Source organism: Pongo abelii, chromosome 4 (genome assembly GCF_028885655.2).
Source record: "Pongo abelii isolate AG06213 chromosome 4, NHGRI_mPonAbe1-v2.0_pri, whole genome shotgun sequence".
Classification (NCBI taxonomy): domain Eukaryota; kingdom Metazoa; phylum Chordata; class Mammalia; order Primates; family Hominidae; genus Pongo; species Pongo abelii.
The window spans coordinates 64,254,340-64,279,710 of NC_071989.2; the positions used below are offsets into that span (position 1 = coordinate 64,254,340).

Sequence of the window (25,371 nt, forward strand, 5' to 3'; positions counted from 1 at the left end):
TGGAGGAGGCCAGGCCCTGCTGACACCCTGGCTTCTGCCCAGTGAAACTGAGTTTGGACCTCTGGCCTCCGTAACTAGAAGAGAATATGTATGTCTAAGCCATAAAGTTTGTGGTAATTTGTTGCAGCAGCCCTAGGGAACAAATACTCAGCCCTGTGCTTCCACACTCACTGTGCGTGCTCCAGCATGACCACCTTGTGTTAATAACATTTACCAAACACTTAATCCGTGCCAAGCCCTGGGATATATGAATTAGAGGGAGTGTTTATTTTAGTTTCATCACAATCCTCTGAAATAGGTACTAGTATTATTTCAGAATACAGAGTTGGAAGACAAATCTTAATGGGTTTAAGTAATTTGAGCAAGGATATAGAGCTAATAGGCAGCTGTATACTACGTACAGCTGTATAGATCATTGTCTCTATGAATGGCACCCTCTGGAATATGCAGTGCACAACCCTCACAACCAACCAGAGCAATCCTGCCACGGTTTGAACTCTGACAAATCAATCTAGTCTAATCCCTATGCTAAAAAGCAGGTCTGCTCATATTCCACTTTTTTACTTTCTCTCCTGCTATATCATACACTCCTTAAGACCAGGGACTTTGTCTTTTATCTTACTATCCTCGGGACACTGGTATCTAGGAACCCCATAATGAATAAATAGATGAATCTCTTCTCCTAGAGGCAGTTAGTACTAAAAAGGCACAAGGGATTTGAGAAAGAATCCAGCGACAAGGAAATAAGCTGTTTTCATCCTTCTCCATTAAGGAGAACAATTCTCAGCCCGGGCAAGGTGGCTCATGCCTATAATCCCAGCACTTGGGGAGGCCAAGGCAGGTGGATGGCTTGAGCTTAGGAGTTCAAGACCAGCCTCAACAATGTGGCAAAACCCCATCTGAACAAAAAATATGAAAATTAGCCGGGCATGGTGGTGCGTGCCTATAGTCCCAGCTGCTCAGGAGGCTGACGTGGGAGGATGGCTTGAGCCCAGGAGGCAGAGGTTGCAGTGAGCCAAGATCGTGCCACTGCACTCCAACCTGGGCAATACACCCAGACCTTGTCTCATAAAAAAAAAGAGAGAACAATTTTCAAATTGTACAGAGTAAAATAAACATTTCTGCAGAAATTAGAGAATGAGATAAATGAAACAACAAAAGTGCATCTGGGCTTTTAAAACAAGTTCAAGTCTGTAGGGCCAAATAAGTAAAACCCAGAGTAATGACAGCACTTTCAGAACCAATACTTGTTAATGATCTATGAGCAAAACATGACAAATAAGAAAAATACATGCCCCTTGATAGATACATGTATTATTTTTCGTGGTTCTCCAATAGGAGGAGCAAGTAACTAGTAATAAATTTGCTGCCAGTGCCCTAGATGGCACAAGTCAGCAGATGCACGTCAGCCTGAATAAATCCCCCCGGGGTGGACTGAAGGGTTTAGTCTCTGGCCTTCTGCTATTCAACTTGTTATCAGCAGCTTGAATGGAGATTTATTTATCAAAATTGTTGATTACTCTAAGCTGAAAATATAGTTAAAATACTAAAGGACAGAATAGAATTCAGAATAAAGTCTGGGACAAGGGCCAAGGCAGCAAAATTTAATTCAATAAAATTGCATGAACGATATTCTTATTTAGATTTTTTTTCTTCATTGCACAGGAAGAAATGTGCAATGAAGAAAATAAGATGGAAGAGAATTGACATGCAGTGAAAAAGACTGGCAGTGTTAGGTAGACCCCACTACAATATGAGTGAACAGTATGGTGAAATTATTGTAAAAAATCAGTACGATTTTAGGTCCCATTAACAGAAAAATAGTGTCCACAACAGGAGCAATCTAATCTCTGTGTCTCTGCACCACTCAGAATGCATCTGAAGAACCACGTCCAGTCCCAGAACTGTTCTTCAAGAAGGGAGATGGACAAGTCAGGATTCAAACCCTGAGTTCATTTGGAGGAAAGAGACCACAGTGACAGGGGTCAGGGTAAACACTGTAATGGGGCAACACCTCAGCACATCCAAGGGTGGAAACCTGGGGTGCTTAGTCTAGAAGAAAGAAGACTCAAAAGGGTTTGGCGCAGTGGCTTACACCTGTACTCCAAGCACTTTGGGGGGCCAGTGCAGAGGGAGAATCACTTGAGGCCAGGAGTTCCAGACCAGCCTCGGCAAGTGAGACCCCATCTCTAAAAGAAAAATCAAAAAACTAGCTGGGCATGGTGGCACGCACCTGTGGCCCAGCTACTTGGGAGGCTAAGGTGGGAGGATCGCTTGATCCTGGGAGGTCGACGCTGCAGTGAGCCATGATCATGCCACTGAGCTGCAGCCTGGGTGACAGAGTGAGACCCTGTCTCAAATTACAAAAAAAAAAAAAAAAAGAAAGAAAGAAAAAAGAGGAAAACCCAAAAGGAAATGTCTTCAAATATTTAAAGGGATGCAATTTATGAATAAAAGAAAAACTTACTTTATATTGCTCCCTGTGATACAACCAGGACCCATGAAGGGGTAAATTCAATTCAGAGAACTTTGAAAGAGAGAACAGTTTGAATATAAAGTAAAATTCTGTCAGTCCCTGCACTAGGGACATATGGTTGATAGTGGTATAGATGAACACTAATAATTATGTATTTAATGTCATTTTACAATTTTTCAGTTTTGATGTAAAGTTTTCCTTATAAAAAATTAATTTTAGAAAAATAAATTGTATTTAAATACTCATTTGTTAGTATGAGTATTAAAATGTTAAGCAAATAACGATATACAGATATGGCAAAATCACAGAGGCGGTATTCCTTCAATGACTGCAGTGAAGGAAACACTGCTGCAGATTGTGCTATTTCATCTTCAGTATTTTTAAACTTCTGTTCCAGGATCTATCTCCTGCTGAGGAAATGCCTGTCGCATAGTTTTGAATGACTCAAGTATTTATTAATAGAAAGGAAGAGGAAGATAAGAAAAGTAACACAAAGAAGGGAAAAGGGATGAATGACTCGGTACTCCAAGCACATCAGTTCAGCTTGTTTACCTGTAGAGTTCACATCATAGTGACATTAAACCAGGAGGAATTCAGAGCACCAGTGCCAAAAATAATTAGAAAAGAACCCAGAGGGGTTAAAAATAAGGTCAGGAAGTAGCAGAATGAAACAACTGAGAAAATAGAAACAAATATGTCTACTGACAAATAATTTGACACACAAATATCCAGTGGGTGGGGAAAACCTAGACATGCCAGAAAAGACCTGCTGGCGATGCCAGTCTTGCTAGAACCTCAAGACAAAGGTAAAAGTAGCAAAGACAGCCCAGGTAGCTCTGAAGCCTACCCCAACCCCATTCCTTAACCTCTGAGTGTGTGCCGCTCCCACCCACCACCAGCCCAACGCAGCAGCATTCTGTCCACAAGATGTTTCAAATGTAGTGTCTCAATACTATTTCAAATTAGTCATGAAGACCAAAATGTTCATCTTCTCATGTTTGAACCTTCAATGCCCTCCCATCCTAGTAGGCAATATGACCCACACACTGTCAAGGTCATTTTCAGGTAAACATCATCCTTTATCTCCATCGCCAGCAGCTGCCTGCGGGGTCTACAGAGCATCTTTAGCACCCACCCCCTTCCTTCCATCGTGCTGGCCAAGGCTACCTTCACTAAGACTCTTCGTCTATCATCTGGACCTGCTGCTCTGCAGACCTCCCGTGGCCCCTTCCAGATAACTTCAGTACACACAGACAAGTCTTTTGGTGGTGTTCTCCATGCCCTCTCCTTTTTGGGTGCTTATACGGTGATTTTTTATAAAACAAAATGCCTCCTGATGAATGAAACCCCTTGTATTAGTCTGTTCTCACGCTACTAATAAAGACATACCTGAGACTGGGTAATTTATACAGGAAAGAGATTTAATGGACTCACAGTTCCACATGGCTAGGGAGTCCTCACAATCATGGCAGAAGGTGAATGAGGAGCAAAGTCATGTCTTACATGGCAGCAGGCAAAAGCTTGTGCAAGAGAACTCCCATTTACAAAATCATCAGATCTCCTGAGACTTACTACCACAAGAACAGTATAGGGGAAACCACCCCCATGATTTAGTTATCTCCATCTGGCCCCACCCTTCACATGTGGGGATTATTACAATTCAAGGTGAGACTTGGGTGAGGACACAGCCAAACCATATGACCCCTCCACCAGAGTACTACAGCCATCTCACCTACAATGTTTTCTTCTAAATAAATTTATTTACCTATTACACAGAAACAGTTTCATGAAGTTGAAATAATTTTGGTTATGAAGTCGAAAGTTCAAAACTCTATTCTTCATTGTTTCATTCACTAATTCTGTGATCTTGGCTGAGTTAACTGCTCCCTATTTCAAAGAATTATTGTGCAGAAAATAATGTGTATACTAAAGAAGATTGTGTGCAGTATAAAGCTCTCTAAAAACATAAGTCATTGGCCAGGCGTGGTGGCTCACACCTGTAATCCCAGCACTTTGGGAGGCCGAGGCGGGCAGCTCACGAGGTCAGGAGTTCATGACCGGCCTGACTAATGTGGTGAAACCCCATCACTATTAAAAATACAAAAATTAGCCGGGCGTTTTGGCGCATGCCTTTAGTCCCAGCTACTTGGGAGGCTGAGGCCGGAGAATCACTTGAACCCAGGAGGTGGAGGTTGCAGTGAGCCGAGGTTGCACCACTGCACTCCAGCCTAGCCGACAGAGTGAGATTCTGTCTCAAAAAAAAAAAAAAAAGTCATTTATTTAGCACTCAGTTATTCGCTGCCTTGTAATCCTTCCATTTCATGTGTGTTCTCATATTTCCAAAATTGATTTTACATTTGCATGAGGCTGGCTCCTTCCCTTGCACCTTATTTGTGTCCTTTCCAGTGCTTGAGTTGGTTGATAACTGAGTCAACTGCTTTATCCCCTTCTTGACCCAGTAGCTTCCTCCTGCCTTCACCATGAACTCATCAATCTCTTCCCCTCCTGTAGAAGTCTTCTTTCATTTACTGAAAGAGTGCTGGTGGTTTTTCTAACATACTACCCCTTACGCAGAGAAATGTGCCATTCTGATATATCTATAGTCTGAGAATAGAGTTAGTATAGACAGAACATGAAAACAATGATGGCAGATCCCCAGAAGGCTGAGAGATGATGTCATCAAAATGTGTGCAGAGAAAGACTGCCAAAACAACAAAGAAGAGGTGTGCCAGGGCAAAAATCTGTGTTCATCCAATGCTGTCCAGTGCAAGAGTTCTCCAAAGTGCTGTCTGAATGTTTGGTTAATGGGCCAGTATGCAAATTTATATATCGTGCCTTCATTATTTGAAGGTTTTAAGCCTTAGGAACATTAAATTAACAAACTGGCTCTGATTTCATCCTGGACAGGAGACATACATGTAAGTTTTCAATGTTGTATTCATATAATATGGAATTTTGTGGTCAAACCAACCTCAACATCAGGCCTGCATAATGTTTTATTTCTGGTGTAAAAACTGGCTTATTCAGCAATCACATGCAAGTTTGTAACAGCATAATTTTGGCCTTTTCAAATCCATTCATCTCTGGATCACTTGATAAGAGTTTCTGTACTTATAATACAATGGACTAGAAACTATCACAGTGATTTTATCAAAATAATATCACCCTATGGGGCCCTGCCTAAGTGGTGGTCAGTCAACATCCCTGCCAAAGATAAATCACTCTCTTTCCACCTCAAAACACAGTTATAATGAGTTGGGTTTACACGGCTCAAATTATAGCAGGTATTCTATGAATTAATTTTAAAATGCATGTTCCTGAGCCATTTGCTTGTACAGCCTGAGGAGTTAAAATATCTCATGTATTCATAGAGACATGAAACACATCCACTATGGAAAACAAAGACAAACCAAAGACTCTTGTTGCTCTGAAACCAAAAAAAGGTTGAGGTCTAAAGGTTCTCAAACTTAAACGTGCATATGTGTCATGAGGAGATCTTGTAAAAGTACAGATTCTGATTCAGGAAGTCTGGGGTGGGGCCCAAGATGCTGTGTTTCTAACAAATGCCCAGGTGATGGTACTGTGGAAGGTCCCAGATCCCACTTAGAGAGCAAGGCCAGAGAGCTTAAGTAACATAGCAGTGTTCATGTCATATAAACACAGGGACTTTGACATTTTAAACACTTCAGCCAGAGAACACCAAAGTAAAATTATCAGGAAGTGATACAACACATCTTACGTACATTTTTGTTCTTTACTAGGAATTATGTTTAAAAGGGAATACTTTCTGCATAATCATTGCTTTTTCTACTATATCCATTCTTACTGGGCCACGAGAGTAGGAGTCGAGTGGTTCCTCTCACAAGTTTTTCACAGTAGGCTATGGGCTTTGCTCAGCCACCCGAAAACACACATGCCACAGAGTGGGCACCAGAAGAGCAGGCAGCGCCCTGAGCACCCTCTCTGAAGCTCCACAAGCTAACAGTGACAGGAAGGGCACTCCACAAGCATCTCAGCTCATTCCCTGCACTTTCTGGAAACACATCATGATCAAATGGCATAATGCCCCTTCATCCAGATCTTGCTGTGAGTCTTAAACAGAGCAGAATTGAAAGTGAATGGCTTTTAGGATATACAGCCCTCACTTGCCTCCCCATACCCACCCCTAAAATTCATGACCGTTAGCAACAGCAAAGTTAGGCCTCCTGTGCCAGGCAACAGCCAGTGGAGGGAAATAAAGAGAAAAAACGAAGCAATTAGATGATGTGCCCAAGTAGAGGTGGGTTTTGCGGGGTTTGTTTGTTTTCAGGGTTTTTTTTTTGGCTGCCTTATTTAACTGTTAAATTACTACTTTATTATGGAGTTCAATTTTTGCTTTGTTCCCTCTTCTTCTTTTGTGCTGATTTTAAGACAGTCTCACTCTGTCACCCAGGCTGCAGTCTACAAACACGACTCACTGCAGCCTCAACCCCCTGGGATCAAGCGATCCTCCCACCTTAGCCACCTGTATAACTGGGACCACAGGCATGGACCACCACAAACAGCTAATTAAAAAAAATTTTTTTTTAGAGACAGGGGTATTGCTTTCTTGCCCAAGTTGGTCTTGAACTCATGGGCTCAAGTGATCCTCCCATCTAGGCCTCCCAAAGTGCTGGGATTACAGGCGTGAGCCACCATGCCCAGCCTCAGTTTTTTCCATCTACAGGTTGTAGTGCACTGGAGAATGATGAAATCATTTTGATAGGTCAGAACTGGGTTGTTTAAAAATGCAACAGGTGGGGGTGCATCAAGTTCAAAGGAAAAGTGTTGTTCATCAGTTGTGTGTTGTTTGTACCCAGTTACGTTGTAAAGTGCACTGCTGACTGGGGGTCATGATTAGAAATTTGAAAAACACTGGACTATAGTTTGCTTTATGATAGAGAAGGGTTTAACACCTTCACTGTTTTTAACATATTTATTTTGACTGTATTCACCTGGTATTTGATTGCCTTAGCTAGATCAATCAGGGTAAATAGCCTTTTCAGATATTTCACTGCTCTTTCCACTACAAATTTCCTGAATTCATATAGCATGTTTAATCCATACATGTAATAGTAACATCCTTCAGGCTATACATCATATGAGTAGGTCACATTTAATCTACATTCTAAACTATTGCTGAGCATTGTACTCCATCCTCTGCATCCAAACAGTTGCTCAATAAATACACAGGATGCTTTGAATGGGAATGAGCCCTCCATAGCTTTCAAGTTACAAGAGCACCATCTTCTGGCGAAATATTTTCTTTGTAGGGAGAATGTCAAAGACCTACCAAAAATGTCCTGATTTTTCTAGCAAAAATTATCATTACATCACAAATACTTTGAAATTCTGTAGAGCTCCTTGCTTCATTCAGGAGTTTCGCTTCATTTCCCTTCTGAGAAGGGGTCTTTCTGTTCCTTAGCAGTGAAAGCAGTCAGTCTGTCCTTCCTGGTTTTCCGTTAAACTAAGCCGGTTTCAAGTTTCAGCTCCTCCTTGAATTCCAGGCTGCTGAGACTTCCCTCTAGAATCCTCCAACATGGAGCCTCTTGCAGCTTACCCGCTAAAATGTTCCGGGCCCAGAGCAAAGGTATTTGCAGTTTTGCTGTCTATGGTTCTATGCACAGTAACGCTATTTCTTCTACAACTAAAATTCCTCAAACCTAAAATCAACAGCTTTTATGCCTTTGAAGTGAAGGATGCAAAAGGAAGAACTGTTTCTCTGGAAAAGTATAAAGGCAAAGTAAGTTGCATCATCTGATTTTTATTGTTATCGTTTTTCCTTGTCTCTATTTATTCCTCTTAATAAAATCATTTTTTTGCTGTTACATGGTCATAAGTTGGAATTTAGTCTTCAGAGTAATGGTATTAGTACATCACTTTAGTTATTAGAGTTCTGATAGTTTGCTTCTAAATAATAAACTCCGATTATCTCGTTATCTTTAAAATGCTTTAATTTTGTGCTGAAGTGATATGTAAAGTTGTTTGGAAAATGCTTATAGTTAGTAATGTGAACATGATGACATTTATTAATAAAAGTATTGGTTCTATAATCTAATAACTTTAAAAAGCACTTATCAAGGATCATAGTTTTACCTTTAATTTAAAAATAAACTTTCATGAGTACCTAATGCTTTTTTAATGGCAGTACTATTTCAGGGCCTTAACCCAGGCATCTAGGTTACAGTTTTCAATAGAACTGTGTATGTCCAAAAATATGAAAAAAACATCAATCAGAGGTTATAGTCCCCTCACATTGTTTAGGATTTTAACTACTTGCAGAATTTTTAAAAATCTTTTGCTTCACTTTCCGGTTGGATTCTTTTCTTTTTCCGGGAGGTTTCACTAGTTGTAAACGTGGCCAGTGACTGCCAACTCACAGACAGAAATTACTTAGCCCTGAAGGAACTGCACAAAGAGTTTGGACCATCCCACTTCAGCGTGTTGGCTTTTCCCTGCAATCAGTTTGGAGAATCGGAGCCCCGCCCAAGCAAGGAAGTAGAATCTTTTGCAAGAAAAAACTACGGAGTAACATTCCCCATCTTCCACAAGATTAAGATTCTAGGATCTGAAGGAGAACCTGCATTTAGATTTCTTGTTGGTAAATATCTGCCTTGCATATATTGTTTTAAATTGCTTTTCATTTTTAAACAATTATACCAGGACAATACTTTCCTATTTCATTTGAAACGTTGTATCGGGAAAGCTTCATAAAACTATCAAAGAGCCAGAATCTCACCCTTTGTAACTTCTAGGAGTTATGCTCCCCTGAAATCAATGTTTTAGCTTCTTAGATGGTAAAAGAATTCTATTCCAATGTATTTTATTCCTTATTACCATCTTCCTGAAGAATTTACTTAAAGTGTGCCCATGGCTATTTTCACAAAATATCTTAATTCTCCTCTCTTGTAACTAGCATCTGGAGAAATGTCCCTTCCCGTCGTTATAGCCACACAGCTCTCATGAATAGTGCTGGGCATTATTAGTTAACATATGTTTGTGGCTAATTTTATGTTGCCTTTCTTATCTGAAACAATATTCTCAAGGATGAATATGTCAGCTTACCAGGTTTTTGCTAAAATCCAAAAACATGTAACTTGATTTTTTCAGAGGGCAGTAGTGTTAGGCTATTTCTCCAATTAAGCTAGCTACAGAAATCTGTTTAAAGACTTGCCAAGGTCACTTAGCACAAAGGTCATGAGACATAGTGACAGCATAGGCTTTGGCCTCAAGCTACCTGGGTTCAAACCCCTGCTCTTTTGTTTTTGCTATGTGGCTTCTTAACTTCTCTGTGCCTGTTTCTCATTTGTAAAATGGGCTATCAATAGTACCGACTTCTTAAGATTGTTTGGAATTAAGTGTGTTAATAGTAAAAATAAAGTACTTCTATACTGCCTGCTCTGTGCCAGACACTGTTCTAAACCATATTAGTCAAAAAAAAAAAAAAAAAAAAAAAAGGCCGGACGCGGTGGCTCAAACCTGTAATCCCAGCACTTTGGGAGGCCAAGGCAGGCAGATCACTTGAGGTCAGGAGTTACAGACTAGCCTGGCCAATATGGTGAAACCCCGTCTCTATTAATAATACAAAAATTAGCCAGGTGTGATGGTGGGCGCCTGTAATCCCAGCTATTCAGGAGGCCGAGGCAGGAGAATCGCTTGAACCCAGGGGCAGAGGTTGCAGTGAGCTGAAATCGCGACACTGCACTCCAGCCTGGGCGACAGAGCAAGCCTGCATCTTAAATAAATAAATAAATAAAGGACATTAGCTAATGTTCTCTCATCTAACTTATTCTGATGACATCTTCAGTCCTATTTTCACTGTAAATAGGTTGAGTTTTGATCAAACTATTACCCCACTCAGGCAATCAAGCTTCTAATCCAACAAACCAAATAGTGATCTATAATATTTCACATAAATGTGAAGTCAGAATCTTCTAAAAACATTATATTTAATTTCTAGGGAAAGTTGATATAATGCCTAACGCCATAAATGGCAACCACAGTGAGGTCTTTATTCCTCTTATTTTGAGGGTCCACTGAGGAAAGAAAAGCCCAAGCACATGCCATTGAACTAATCATTCTTCAGTTACAGCAGCCAGTTACATGGGTGTAATAGCTCATAGGTTATTTCTCTTTATCACTACAAACCTTCTAAAACCCTTCTTAGCCTGTGTAATCAAAAAGGTAACAGTGAGTTAAGGTTTCATTCCACTTAGTTAGGGAGGATCATAGAGCCCAAAGGTTAAGAGCATGAGCTCTGGAGTAAAAAGGCCGGTATATCAGTCCTGGCTCAACCACTCATTAGCCACGTGACCTTGTGTCTAGGCCTCCATTTATCTCATCTGCAAAATGGGGATGATAATAATACCCACCTCATAGGGTCCCTGTAAGATTAAATGAGAGGATCAATTTGAAGCACCGAGCATACACTACTGGGCACATAGTAAGCACTTCATAAATTTTAGTTATAATTATTATATTTTTTCTCATGTTAGTCAATAAAATGAACATAAATCTTGCGTGGTATAAATAGAAAAAACATCTACATTTCTTGCATAAATTAAGATTTATCAAAAGGATATCATGGCTGGGTATGGTAGCTCATGCCTATAATCCCAGCACTTTGGGAGGCCAAGACAGGAGGATCACTTTAGTGCCCAGGAGTTCAAGCCCAGCCCAGGCAACACAGCGAGACCCTGCCAAAAAAAAAGTTATTGCTTTTCAAAATAAGGTGATTATTCACTTTGGGAGGCCAAAACCCTATCTCTACTCAAAATACAAAAATTTGCCTGGTGTGGTGGCACACACCTGTAATCCCAGCAATTTGGGATTACAACTTTGCTTCATTTTTTTTTTGGCTTTTAATTTTATTTGACACAGAGTTTTGCTCTTGTCCCCCAGGCTGGAGGGCAGTGGTGTGGTCTCAGCTCACTGCAACCTCCGCCTTCCAGGTTCAAGTGATTCTACTATCTCAGCCTCCTGAGTAGCTGGGATTACAGGTGCACACCACCACACCCGGCTAATTTTTTGTATTTTTAGTAGAGATGGGGTTTCACCATGTTGGGCAGGCTGGTCTTGAACTCCTGATCTTAGGTGATCCACCCGCCTCAGCCTCCCAAAGTGCTGGGATTACAGGCTGAGCCACCACTCCTGGCCTACTTTGCTTCATTTCATGATACTAAGATCACATACTAGATGAGTAGACTCATAGTTGAAGTCATCAAGTATATTGAAATCTGGTTACTCTAACCTTGAATTTCACTTTGTTTGGGTGTTTTGTTTTTGATATTATGACAATCCTAGAACTTGATACTAAAATTGTCATTTATGCAGATACTAATAGAAGTGAAAATCTTGACAAAGAATAAAATTATGCTCATGAAAATATGTTCTGGATATTTTAGATTCTTCAAAGAAGGAACCAAGGTGGAATTTTTGGAAGTATCTTGTCAACCCTGAGGGTCAAGTTGTGAAGTTCTGGAGGCCAGAGGAGCCCATTGAAGTCATCAGGCCTGACATAGCCGCTCTGGTTAGACAAGTGATCATAAAAAAGAAAGAGGATCTATGAGAATGCCATTGTCTTTCTAATAGAACAGAGAAATGTCTCCATGAGGGTTTGATCTCATTTTAAACATTTTTTTTTTGGAGACAGTGTCTCACTCTGTCGCCCAGGCTGGAGTGCAGTGGTGCATTCTCAGCTCATTGCAACCTCTGCCTCTTTAAACATGCTATTAAATGTGGCAATGAAGGATTTTTTTTTAATGTTATCTTGCTATTAAGTGGTAATGAATGTTCCCAGGATGAGGATGTTACCCAAAGCAAAAATCAAGAGTAGCCAAAGAATCAACATGAAATATATTAACTACTTCCTCTGACCATACTAAAGAATTCAGAATACACAGTGACCAATGTGCCTCAATATCTTATTGTTCAACTTGACATTTTCTAGGACTGTACTTGATGAAAATGCCAACACACTAGACCACTCTTTGGATTCAAGAGCACTGTGTATGACTGAAATTTCTGGAATAACTGTAAATGGTTATGTTAATGTAACAAAACACAAATGTTGCAAAATGTAAAATATATATACATAGATTCAAATCCTTATATATGTGTGCTTGTTTTGTGTACAGGATTTTGTTTTTTCTTTTTATGTACAGGTTCCTAGTGTTTTACTGTAACTGTCACTATGTATGTAACTGACATATATAAATAGTCATTTATAAATGACCGTATTATAACATTTGAAAAAGTCTTCATCATTTTCAGTATTTCTCTCTGCATTATTTTTTAGAAGCAACTCAAATTCTGTAATCATAATATTACCAAGTAAGTCAGTCTTTATTTTTGTGTGAAAATCCCAAGTGTAGAAAAAAGGACATGAGTATAAGATCATTTAACTTGATTCCTTATAGGCTGATTTGGGTTGCTAATGTATTCGTACTAGATTAGCCACTTGGAAGGAATTCAATGCTGCATCATTCTGATAGCTGAAATGGTAAAAGTCAACTCCAAACAGCCTAAACTCTAGTATAAAAAGGGGGTGATCATACAAGTCCTAAAGTGTAGATCAGCAGTCACTGAACCTCTTAGAGTCACAAGGCATTTCTTCTCCCAAAGTCATGACCTTTATATTTTGTTAGCCTTATAATTGACTAACAAAGCAACCTGCCAAGTTGGTGAAGGTTAATTATTGCCTCATGAAATATACATTCATCGCATACAAGAATTAAATAGGAAGATGGCCAAAAATGTAAAAAAGTCATATAAATTTGTCTAAGAAGAAAAAGACCCAATTTAAGTAGTCTGTGACTTGACTCCCAAATTCTGACCTGATGGATGAAAGTGAAGATGTTTCTTATGGCGAATTCAGTAATGCTACCTCAGTATATAGTTCTGTATACGTATTTGGACCAAAGTTCTTAGATAAACCAAAAATATTTCATGAAGCATCTTCTGCTTCAGAGGACATATCCAGCCACCCAGCTATGAATGTATTTAGAAAGATATTTGGTGGAGGTGGAATTTCTACCAGAGGTCAAGAGGATTTGTAAGGATAGCCTCAAGAATGCCAGATAAGTGTGTCAGCAAGCCTGCTCCTACCTCTCACCAGCTGCGTGACTTTAGGCAAGTCACTTAAGTACCTTATTTCAGTTTCCTCACCTGTAAATTGAACAGGCGTTGAATGTAATAAAAAGCCCTTTGCAACTCTAAAAGTCAATTAACACACTTACTTAGGTGTTTTAAGTGACCAGGAAGGAAATCAGAACTAACCTGGATTGTTAGCGAAGAAAACAGAAGCCACAAACAAGTCTATCTGTCCTTTGCAATTTTGCCCCAAGAGCCTATTAGCAATTTAAATTCTGAGCCTCTAAGAAAACTTTTGTTCAGGCGGCCCCTCCAAGTGTTGCTGCCAGAGCACTCTTGCCTTGTATCCCCACCTACGCCTTCCATGAGCTCATAGCAGTGCTGTGGCACTGCAGGGGTGTTTTATGCGTTCACGTTAGGGGCATGAGCAGAACTGCATATGCCAGCACCACATGGGCAACAGAGACTCCCCACTGCCAGATGGATGATAATGGAGCTGCACTGGGAACAACCAGGACTGTCCCAGTCAACATGATACAGATGAACATCCTGCCTTAAGTCACTAGTTCTCTCCAAAGCCAGATAAAGTGGGTTTCTTCACTTACATCTCTCTAATCTTGGTTGCCTTATTCAACCTACAGACTGTGTCAGTGCTGGATTTTCTCCCTTTGCCCTTTAGGTAAGCAGAGTAGGCAGGAGGGGATTTGAAAGCGTGTCATACATATTGCCTTGAAAGAAAGGACATTCAGGTGTCCCTTTGGGGTTCTGTAACAATTAGGCTATGTGTGCTGAGAGAGGGAGTGGAGTCATTTGCCGATGTGCTGCTACCTGTAACTCAAATGCCTCATAGGAATACCAGCGGACAAACACACAGAGGAAAAGTTGAATCTTTCCTATATTGGACAATCTTCCTTCAGTCTTGTTTCTGCATCAAAAAGTCTGGGACACAGAGTGCTACAGGATGCCTGGGCTAAGGACTGTAACAGAAAAATATCAACATCAGAGCCTGGCGCAGTGGCTCACACCTGTAATCCCAGCACTTTGGGAGGCCGACGTGGGTAGATCACTTGAGGTCAGGAGTTCGAGACCATCCTGGCCAACATGGTGAAACCCCCATCTCTACTAAAAATACAAAAATTAGCCAGGCATGGTGGCATGTGCCTGTAATCCCAGCTACTTGGGAGGCTGAGGCAGAAAAATCACTTGAAAACAGGAGGCTGAGGTTGCAATGAGCCAAGATCGCACCACTGCACTCCAACCTGGGCAACAGAGCGAGACCCCATCTCAAAGACCCTGTCTCAAAAAAAAGAGAAAAAGAAAAAGAAAAATATCAGGCATCATATGAAAGAGTATTCAGCTGTTGTTCTTGTGAAAAAGGAAAAGGACAAAATCAAATGCATTTTAACTGTGGTAACTAATTCACTGACTTGAAGTTTGCTTTGTTTGTTTTCTTTGGTGCATAGAGAAGAATACTTCATACTAACTCCTGATCATCTTACAGCAGACATAACAACAGAGCGTTAGAGATTGGAATAAATATGAATTTGGCTGAAATGTGCCCTGAAAGTTGTATTTCATTTTTTTAAATGTTTAACAATTACACTGTATCAATAGTATGTATACATGTACATATATATAATTCTTAATAACTGCAGTGTATCTAGCATATATATAATGGTGGCTGGTACATGTTTAATAGCAGACTCTGGAGGAGGAATCCTGACATACAGCATTTGCCAGCTCAATGTAAATGCTCATGCTCCCTCATGGTCAATTTCAATCTACCAATGGTTTAGTAACTAGGATGCAAAATTTCTAAAAACGTGACAATTGGCGATGGGCATGATGGCTCAGGCCTGTAATATCAGCACTTTAAGCAGCTGAGGTGGGAGGATCACTTGAGCCCAGGAGTTAGATACCAGCCTGGGGCAACATGGCAAAACCCTGTCTCCACAAAAAAATCAAAAAATTAGCTGAGTGTAGTGGCATATGCCTCAGGTCCCAGCTACATAGGAGGCTGAGGTGGAAGGATTGCTTGAGCCCAAAGAGGTCAAGGCTGCAGTGAGCCGACGTGGCTCCACTAAACTCCAGGCTGGGCAACAGAGCAAGACCCTGTCTCTACAAAAAAAAATTTTTTAATTAGCCAGGTGCGGTAGCACACACCTGTGGTTCCAGCTACTCAGGAGGCTGAGGTGAGAGGATTGCTTAAGCCCAGGAGGTAGAGGCTGCAGTGAGCCATGATTGCACCACATTGATTTGTGGTGTTCCTTTGAAAGAAAAATGACATGTTTGGGTGGAGCTGATATGAGGACACTATCCATATTTAGTCCTCTGCTTGATTTTATCTTTCCCATCAAATAAAATTCTAATAATTGTTATGCCTAGAAACTAATCCATCACACTCCTTTCCACTCTTCCCCTCCCCTCATCCAGCTGAACTGTTAAGGCTGTCTCTTGCAGAGCAGTGCAGGGGAATAAAAAGCAGCAGAGAGAGAAATTAGGAAGCTATCACTATAATAGTGACAGGTTCAGAGGGCAGCGATGGGAAGTAGTGACATTCCCAGCACCAGCGAACAGCCAAGAGACTGCCCCAAGAGAAAACACCTGGGAGAAAATACTTTGCCATCAGCAGAGCCTCCCCCGTCTTTTTACGATCCCTTTTCCCTCTGCTTGACCCTTGACATCCCAGTGTATATCCCTTTCTTTCCCTCTCCCACCTATGGAAACATTTTCTCTTTTAATTTATATCTTCACTTTCCTCCTAACCCATTCATCTCTTTAACATATTTTTTATTTCTTTAACATATTATTATTTCATTCCATTCCTTCCCTCTTTTCTCATCATCTCAATAATATGAGACTAAACCACAACTTTAAATGTCTTCTGTTTATTGAATATAAAGTTGGTTTCCCTACAGAATCAACAGTTCTAAAAAAGAAAACTTTAAAAAAATTTAAGTTGGCATTTTCAGAAACAGAAAATCAATTACAGCATGTTCTCACTTCTAAGTGGGAGCTAAACAATGGGTACACATGGACATGAAGATGGAAACAGTAGACACTGGGGACTCCAGAAGGGGTAGAAGGAAGGAACACAAGGACCGAAAAACTACCTATTGGGTACAATGTTCACTATTTGGGTGATAGGTTCACTAGAAGCCCAAACCCCAGCATCACCTGTTATATTCATGTAACAAACCTGCACATGTACCCCCGGATCTAAAATAAAATAAAGTTGGCATTTTATGTCTTGCTCTTTAATTTAAAAAAACTAAAACACAAAAGCCAAGCTTTCTAAATTTAGTAGGTTTTATTTTTATCACCAGGTCAGTGATTCTCTATAGAAAATAACATGTTGAAATTTAACCTTTAAAAAAGACAAGATGAAAACAGTATTTACATGGAAGATATACTTAAACATAAATCTCCTGAAAGTGAATAACACTGGGCAACATCAAAAAGAAGATGTGATTTGAAAGTAGTAAAATGCATAAGAATCAAATTATAGATATCTATTTAACCCATGTTCTAGAAATATGTTTAAATAAGGAAAGCATAAAAATTATTTTACCAATAACTTATAATCCAGTACAGTAGAGAATGCTAAATATTTCTTATAGCTCATCTATGGCTTAACTAACTGATGGCACCACCAAAGTCAGTTCCACTAACTGGCTGCAAATGTCCACACAAGAATACAACATGTCTGGAAGCCAGCACATATCTATGCTGCTTCATGGGTCAAAATGCCTCCAAGGGAATGAGAATATATTTAAGGTCATATTTTATGGTCAGTTCTTCCCACTTCACAAGTTGTTAGATCTCATGCTGTCTTCCAAATATTTCATGAACCTGTGATTTTACAGAAAATGAAGTGAAAGGATTGAGGTAGATCTTCCAAAAAAATTTAAACCATTCCCCACCCAAAAAAATTCCCCAATATTCTTGATATTTCAAGTGAAAAATGTTTTAGTTGACTGACTCATCTGGAAAATTACCTCAACTTTCCCTTCAGCTGGTACACACACAGTCATGGCTATAGAAACCAATTCTAATGCTGTATTCAGAGACTAATGATGCAGAGGCCGGGCGCGGTGGCTCACGCCTGTAATCCCAGCAGTTTGGGAGGCCGAGGCGTGTGGATCACGAGGTCAGGAGATCGAGACCATCCCAGCTAACACAGTGAAACCCCGTCTCTACTAAAAATACAAAAAAATTAGCCGGGCATGGTAGCAGGCGCCTGTAGTCCCAGCTACTCGGGAGGCTGAGGCAGGAGAACGGCGTGAACCCGGGAGGCGGAGCTTGCAGTGAGCGGAGATCGCGCCACTGTAGTTCAGCCTGGGCGACAGAGCGAGACTCCGTCTCAAAAAAAAAAGAAAGAAAGAAACTAATGATGCAGAAAGAATCATAAAGACTTCACTGAAAATTTGGGGACACATTGTAGGTCCATTCCACATTGTTATTACATTCTAAACCTTATAGTTAAAAACATATAATTTCACAAATACTTAAACACTGTCTACTCCGAAAGACTCCAAAGACTCCAAAAATATTTCTTAAAAATTTTTAGTTACGGAAAAGCAGGCATAAGTAAATTTTTCTTAAAAGGAAAAAAATTTAAGTAATTGTAGTACTTTCCTTACCATTATAAAGCTGTCCATTGTATTATAAGTATTACTGTATTATAAGTTAATGGCAATAATATATTATGGTAAATAGTGGCTTGCTTCATAGCAGAAAGTACACATAAACACACACTAATTACAGATTCAGTTACACTCTGATGTTCATTGTATATGCAATAAGACAGCAGTTGCACGTTAGCCGATGCCATTCACATATTCAACCAGCTAACAATACACTGCCAGCTCATCACACACAGGTATCCAGAGCACTTCATTGACAAGAAGAATTTATCCAGAAGCAAGTGGCAGGGTAGTTGTGGCTGCTGACTTGACCAAAGCAGCCAGCTAACAATACACTGCCTACCTGATTCAGGTCACTGCCGATTCTCGTGGCCCAGGCAGTCACTGAGGCTAAATTTGTAACATGAAACATAGTGGCAGAACTCTAATCTTAATAGTCACATTAAAGAAAACTTATACACAAAATGTATTGCTTCAAGACTATAAGAAATAAAATCAATATTTGCTTGAATCTAGTCAAAAACATAAAAGTTAAACAAAAACTTTAAAACTTTCAGAATACTTACACTTAGGTTTCCCAAATTAAATGCTTGGATAAAGATATGTTACTACAGTACAAATGAATTTTAAAAGTTACTTAACTGTAGACTGGGCGCAGTGGCTTACGCCTGTAATCCCAGCACTTTGGGAGGCCAAGGTTGACTGATCCCCTAAGGTCACAAGTTCGAGACCAGACTGGCCAACATGGTGAAACCCCGTCTCTATTAAAAATACAAAAATTAGCCCGGTGTGGTGGTGCTGCCTGTAATCCCAGCTACTCGGGAGGCTGAGACACGAGAATCACTTGAACCTGGGAGCTGGAGTTTGCAGTGAGCCAAGATTGCACCACTGCACTCCAACCTGGGCAACAAAGTGAGACTCTGTCTCAAAAAAATAAATAAAAAGTTACTTAACTATAGCTTTTCAAATCACTTCTATTTACTGATCCAAAGATTACTTGTCTGTATTAGACAGTAAAATATCTAGGAGTCGTGATAATACATAAGCTGTGCATGACACAAAACTGCAGCAGTGTTTGGGGGAAAAAATCAACATTAAAGTATTTAAGAAATGTAAGGGCTTAAATGTAATTAGTTTTCTCCTACTAGAAATGACATTAGTAATTGAGTTCTGAAAATGCAATTATGTATTCAATATAGGATGTTACCACTTGAATATCGAATTTTTTTTTTTAAGAGGCAGGGTCTGGCTCTGTCCTCCAGGCTGGAGTGCAGTGGTGCATTCATAGCTCACTGCAGCCTTGAACTCCTGGGCTCAAGCGAACCTCCTGCCTCAGGCTCCCAAGTAGCTGGGACTACAGGCACATGTGATCATGCCCAGCTAATTTCTGCAGTTTTTTTTATAAAGACAAGGTCTCCCTGTGTTGTCCAGGCTGCTCTTGAAGTCTTGGCCTCAAGTGATCCTCCTGCCTCAGCATCCCAAAGTGCTGGGATTGCAGGCATGAGCCACAGTACCTAGTTGCAAAATTTATATAAGATCTAGAAAAATCTATTAAAATGGTGGTGGATTTGGAACTAGAATCTATGAGTACAGGTCAAAGGAAGATCAACTATTGAGCCTAGAGAGAAGCATGGTAAATGGTGACAGAGATTTAAAGCAGATGAAGGCTGTTTATGAAACACACTTATAAAACCATTTAAATTTGTTTCCTTTTACACTGATTACAAGAGACACTAAAGACCTATGGGTTTGGTCTTTCAAGGAGAACAGGTACTACATTGGATCAACTTTAAATCGCTCACGTTAAGAACCATGGTTTATGCCACTTCTCCATATTGTCCACAAGATGGCACCATTTCCATTTCTTTGGGGGGCGTGCTTCTGAATGCAACAGAGAGTGCAACTAGCAACTGTTAAAATTTTATTAACAGCCGCTAGCAATACACTGCCTACCTGACACATCCCAGCTTTATCCATTGCTGTGGAGGCAAAAACTAGAAAGTACGATTCAGATGCAAATGATTGCATTATTTGTCTGGGATCTTCAGTTTCATAAATTTTTTTTAGTATGTAATAAGATACTGTACTTAAATTCTCATATTTTCAGACCAGCTCAAACTTCCTACAAATACATTATTTACCAAGAATTCGTTTGTTCAAGATCAGAGTTAAAACAGAGAACAAGAACAAGCCCTGGACACTCACCTTGGCGGAGTCTTGACTTCTCTTCTGCTTCAAGTCTTTGGAGAGCACACGCATTATGCTTTCCTTTGAAAACACAGATAACATATTGAGAGAGAAACTATTTAGGAAAATCATAATTTCAGGTGTGGAATTTTTCTAGATCCTGTGCTTGTCAGATTACACTTTTTTTTTTTTTTTTTTTTTTTTTGGCAACTAGGCACCTTCAGAATATAACTAAATTACATCACTCAAATTTACGACCAGGGCTTAGAGTTTCGTACCACCTCTTGGTCCTAAACAGATATTACGAACGAGGCCTTCGGCCCCGCATTAGAGAGTTAGGGAGAATGCAGAAAAGGGTGTTACTCACCCACAGCATCTCCTCTTCCGTGCGGACTTTCCGAGGCGCCGTGCGCTCCAGTTTCCACTCCATCTCCGGCTGACTTCGCCCTGCCTGGCGTTTGGCCTCTCTGCTCGACTGCCTCTGGTTTTCTTCCCAGGTCTAAGTCAGTCTTGACGCCTAATCGTCAAACCCCTGGAGTCCCGTCCCCCAGGACCATTCTATTTCACCACCTCCCTCCAGGTGCCTCACTCCTCCCAGCGCCGCTGCAAGGTGTTCCCCAGGGTACCATTTAAAAAGCCGGCGGGGCGGCAGTTGGCGCGGGAATCCCCCTCGACGGCTTCTTATTGGCCGGCGCCGCTGTGACGTCATAGCCCGGGTGGGATTTCCCCGGCGCGCGCCGCGGCCCCGCCCCTGCCGGCCTTCTCTGGGCCCCGCCCCGCCACCGCCTCCGGCCGAGGCGCGCACCCGGGCGCCAAGCTTTGCCGCGAGCCGTGGCGGGCCTGCGGCTGGGCCTGGCGCCGGGGGCTGCCATCGCGGCAGGAGGCGGAGGGGTTGGCGGGCGAAGAAGCGGGTTCTGGGAGTTCACGATCTTTCCATTTTCAGAAACAAGAATGTTTCGTTATAACGGCCCTGATCCCTGTTCTCCCACTTCTCTTTCTCCAACCACACCCTGCCTTTGCAGGGTCGGAGCGTGCACAGCTCTCTGTCCGTTGGTAATCGCTGTATCAGCTATAGACGTGAGGCGTGTTCGTCAGCTCTTCGTTTTCAGACAGGCAAGAAAACGTGGCAAGATTTCTATGCCGATCAAAAGGGAGAGCGTTGACATATTTATGCAATAAGTTATTCCCTTATTGCATATCCCTGCTCTATACATTGGGAAGTGGTCAGGTCCTCTCACTCGGGCTTCTGAGCCCTGTTTCTAAGCAGGAGGTCGGTGAGAGAGGTGAAGAGGTAGTGAAAGAACCAGTGACAGGCAGGACCTCATAAGGCGTGAAGAGGGGGCCAGAAAGCTGAGCACACTGGGGACTCCGTGATAAAGGGGGAGAGGAAGATATTGAGGGTTGAGGAAGAGGTCTGGCGGAAAATGACAGGGAACCAGATGGGCTGTGCAGCCTTAGCTGCCCATCTGAGCTGCCAAGAGAGCCGAGTTGTGCCATATGGCAGGAGGGGACACTGCATCTGGGAAGCCTCTGACAGCCTGGCAGCCTGTTTGTCCCTCCCTTGCTAACCCTCCAACCATTTTTGACATTGGATTGTATTTTGCTCTAAGGCAATGTGAGTTTGTGTGTTTTTCTGGGGAAACAGTTCATAGATAGCAGATACTCAAAACGGTCAGTGATCCAAAAAAAACAACAACAACAAAACAAACAAAACAAAAACAAAAACTAAAACTCACTCCTCTTCTTTTCTTCATACTGAAAGCAAGAAAAAGTGGCATTAGAACTAAGACCCAAACTTAGACCAGTTTTCTATGTACAATAATAATGCTGCATAGGGTAACTTAATCTTCAAATGACATATATCAAAATGTTTGATAGTCAAATAACCAGTGGATTAAAAGAGCTCTAAGTTTCACCCACAAGAAGTCTATTTTCCTTGCAGTGGAGTACTCATTCCAAATTCCAGTAAATCCTTTCAGCAAACATTAAGACTAAATAAAAGTAAACTATTATTGGATGAGAGTTACATGCATTGTTAATTTAAATGATCAGTTTTGCAAATGCCAACTAAAACTCAAAGTATATTGGAAATAATATGAAGGGCATTTATCTTTGTTCTATTTTTAAATATAGTTTACATTTAACCGTTTTGTATAAACACAGAATAAAAGCAATTCAACTAATAAGCTCATAAATCCATGTAAATTGGGATTTTTAGAATCCAATTTCTTACAAGTACTAAGAATAGTGAATTATTCATTTAGAATCCAATTATCTGTAAAAAATACATTTATAAATTCCATTCTAGCCATTAATTCCACAGCATACATATACACAGCCTCCAAATGCCTTTTTTTCCCCTAGTGTGAAGTAGAAAAGTATTAGTCAAATATCTTTAGGAAGTTATTATGCAGTTGAATATTCAGATTAAAACTTAACTTCAGAATGATGGAAACAGTAACTCACCACTTGGCAAATATTACAGTAATAACTGTCAAGAATACTAAAATTACCTTGCATATGATGAGAACACTTCCCCCTATAATTAAACACAAAAATTAAAATCACAACTTTTCACCGACCAAAACTGGCAGAGACCACCTTAACCAAGTGATCAAAGTTAACATCACCATTAGTGAGACATGTTGACATACTGTGCCTCATGAGAAGGACACATCACTTCTGTGATATTTTTGCCCCACAAAATGCATAACCTTAATAGTGAGAAAATACTAGACAAGCCCAAATTAAAAGACATTCCACAAAATTGGCCAGTACTTTTCAAAAGTATCATAGTCATCAATAAAGAAAAACTAAGAAACTGTCACAGATTAAAAGAAACAAGACACGCCAACCAAATGCACTGCGACGTCCTGGATTGAATCCTGGACCACAAAAAAGAAGATATTGGTTAGATAGCTGTAGAAATTTGAATTGATCCATATCTGCAGATTAGTTAATAGAGTAGTAGTAATGCTGATTTCCTAGTTATGATTATTGTACTATGGCTATGTAAAATGTTAAGATTTGTGAACGCTGAGTGAAGGATATAATGGAATTATTTGTACTATTTTTGTAACTTTTTTCTAAGCCTGAAATTATTTCAAAATGAAAAAATATTTAACATCATGTGGTCATTCTAATAAGAAGCACTTTGGTAAGACTGGGGAAAACAGAAACATCCTGTAAACATATTATCTTAATTTTTATCAAATATGGTTTAGGAACAATGTCTAATTCAAATATTTATGCGCCTGAGAGTAGCTTTACTATCTTTCAAATGTTTCCTCTTTGAGAATAGGTTTTGCAGGGAGAATGTGACAATGAGAAAGGCTGTGAGGAAGACTCCTCGACAAAGGCCAGTTCTAAGGATTTTGAGGAAAGAAAGGCGACGGGAGCGAGCGGAGGTGGAGTAGTGGAGGAAGGGAGAGAAAGAATTTGGAAAAGCTTCCGTTAACTCTCAAAGTCGCCGGTGCTCTGAGAATCTGAGTAGGTCCCTATCAATGGGAAGCAAGAGGATATTCAAGCTTCGCAAATGCGATCTCTTTTTTTTTTTTCTATTACACTTTCATTCTAAACATCAAGAATGTTAAATATCTCAGAAATATGCCATATACATGGGCTCGCTTCAGCGGCATATGCGCTGAATGTGCAATATACCAAGTACACTCCCTTCAATCAGCTCTCCCAACCTCCTCCTTCCCCCAGCTTCGTCAGACCCTTTTCAATGTATTTGCACGTGCACACATAGAGTCTGGCCCCGTGGATCTTCCCCCACAAATGAGATCTCATTATACTTATCATTTTTCAACTTGTTTTCTCTAATTCACTGTATTCAACTAATTTCCGAGCAGTGCAAACCGGAGAGCTCCCCATCCCCAGCGCCAGCGGCAGGTTTGCGCGCCCCTCCGGCCCGCGGTTCCTCCCCGCCCGGCTCCAGGCTGGGCTACGCCCGCGCCTGCTCCCGCCCCTAGCTTCTGCGCGCCGCCCGGCAGCACCTGCGCGCGCCTACTGGGCCAAAGGGACGGTTGGGAGTTCGCTCCAACCGTCCCTGGGGCACGCGTTCCCCGCCCAGCAGGGGTTGGGGAGCGCGAGCTGGGAGTGTGAGGGAAAGCGCCACGCCAGTGGGGGCTGATACAGCTCCAGCCTGTGCGGGGCAGGTGTTAGACTGCAGAAGGGGAGAGCTTAGGATAACCGCACTCTGGTGGCGCAAGGAAGTCAGCCACGAAGCGAAACAAAGGGAAGGAAAAACATCGCCCCAGACTGATAAACTCTCTGCTCCCCGGTGTAACGTGGCTCAGTATAGCGCATGGGTGGACGAATGAAGCCCTCATGATGCAGACTATCCAAAAATTTAATTTACAAAGGGCTCCAAAAGTTTAAATTGCAAAGGTTCCAGCAGTGTAAAAGCCTCAGTCAGAAGAGTGGTCAATAAAGTAGCACATTACCTCTGGTTACATGGCTTATTATTTTTTCGATTACAAGTAGTTCGCGTATATGCATATTTTTCTATTACTGCCTGATTTCTAAGTACAGTACAGGGTCTGTCCTTTAAAATTATTTCTCCATTCATACCCCAGTTAACAAGGATAGAGGGAAAGGTTTGCCCAGCTTCACTGCATGAAAATCTTAAGATCACCTCCAACCACTTATTTCCTTTAAAACATTTTTCCTTTCACTTCCTCCTTAGGGTCGTTCTTGCATAGGGTAACTGCCCAAATAAGGTAGTTCCCTACCATTTTAAGGCAATGCAAAGAAAATTTTAAAATGAAATTAATTCAAATCTGTATAAAACAATGGATGAAATCAGGCATATGAAAATGATCCCCTCTCAAAGAAAAGCTGGTTCACGAATGCTCTAGACCTGAAAATCTGTTTTCACTAGATATTCTTCCAGAACTTCAAATGCAACATAATCCAAAACAGAATTGAGAATCTTTCCTTATTCCCATT

General features: G+C 40.8%; 2 protein-coding genes across 10 annotated transcripts in view; one reads left to right on the forward strand and one right to left on the reverse strand.

The window, feature by feature from the left end:
* Positions 1–24,868, reverse strand: part of CDC20B (cell division cycle 20B) — a 94,158-nt gene extending 69,290 nt beyond the window's left edge. For 4 of the 7 annotated variants that reach the window (XR_010139956.1, XR_010139955.1, XM_063724104.1 and 1 more), the window contains exons 1-4: positions 22,932–24,868; positions 22,155–22,173; positions 20,786–21,553; positions 20,437–20,499 (exon numbers count right to left, since the gene is read on the reverse strand). Coding sequence is in view for 5 of the 7 variants with exons in the window: in XM_063724104.1 (XP_063580174.1) it covers positions 20,437–20,499; positions 20,786–20,848 (126 nt within the window). In the remaining 2 variants the exon portion in view is untranslated. The other 3 variants (XM_063724102.1, XM_063724103.1, XM_024247443.3) reach the window with 3 other exon arrangements.
* Positions 7,729–12,604, forward strand: GPX8 (glutathione peroxidase 8 (putative)). 3 transcript variants are annotated; one of them, XM_002815560.6, is made up of 3 exons: positions 7,729–8,237; positions 8,834–9,095; positions 11,899–12,604. In XM_002815560.6, exons 1-3 carry the CDS (start codon positions 8,034–8,036, stop codon positions 12,060–12,062), a joined length of 630 nt encoding a protein of 209 aa, XP_002815606.1. In that variant the 5' UTR covers positions 7,729–8,033; the 3' UTR covers positions 12,063–12,604. The 3 variants fall into 3 exon arrangements, with proteins under 3 accessions (XP_002815606.1, XP_002815607.1, XP_024103214.1); XM_002815561.6 differs by having other exon boundaries at positions 7,871–8,084; XM_024247446.3 differs by lacking the exon at positions 8,834–9,095 and having other exon boundaries at positions 7,992–8,237; positions 11,899–11,967.
* Positions 24,869–25,371: the final 503 nt, after the last annotated feature.

What these genes read in the sequence shown, in the direction of transcription:
- GPX8 (XM_002815560.6), top strand. Translation starts at nt 8,034, where the DNA reads ATGGAGCCTCTTGCAGCTTACCCGCTAAAATGTTCCGGGCCCAGAGCA. An exon ending in TGGAAAAGTATAAAGGCAAA is followed by an intron (nt 8,238 to 8,833) that starts GTAAGTTGCATC and finishes TTTTTCCGGGAG; the next exon opens with GTTTCACTAGTTGTAAACGT. An exon ending in TGCATTTAGATTTCTTGTTG is followed by an intron (nt 9,096 to 11,898) that starts GTAAATATCTGC and finishes TGGATATTTTAG; the next exon opens with ATTCTTCAAAGAAGGAACCA.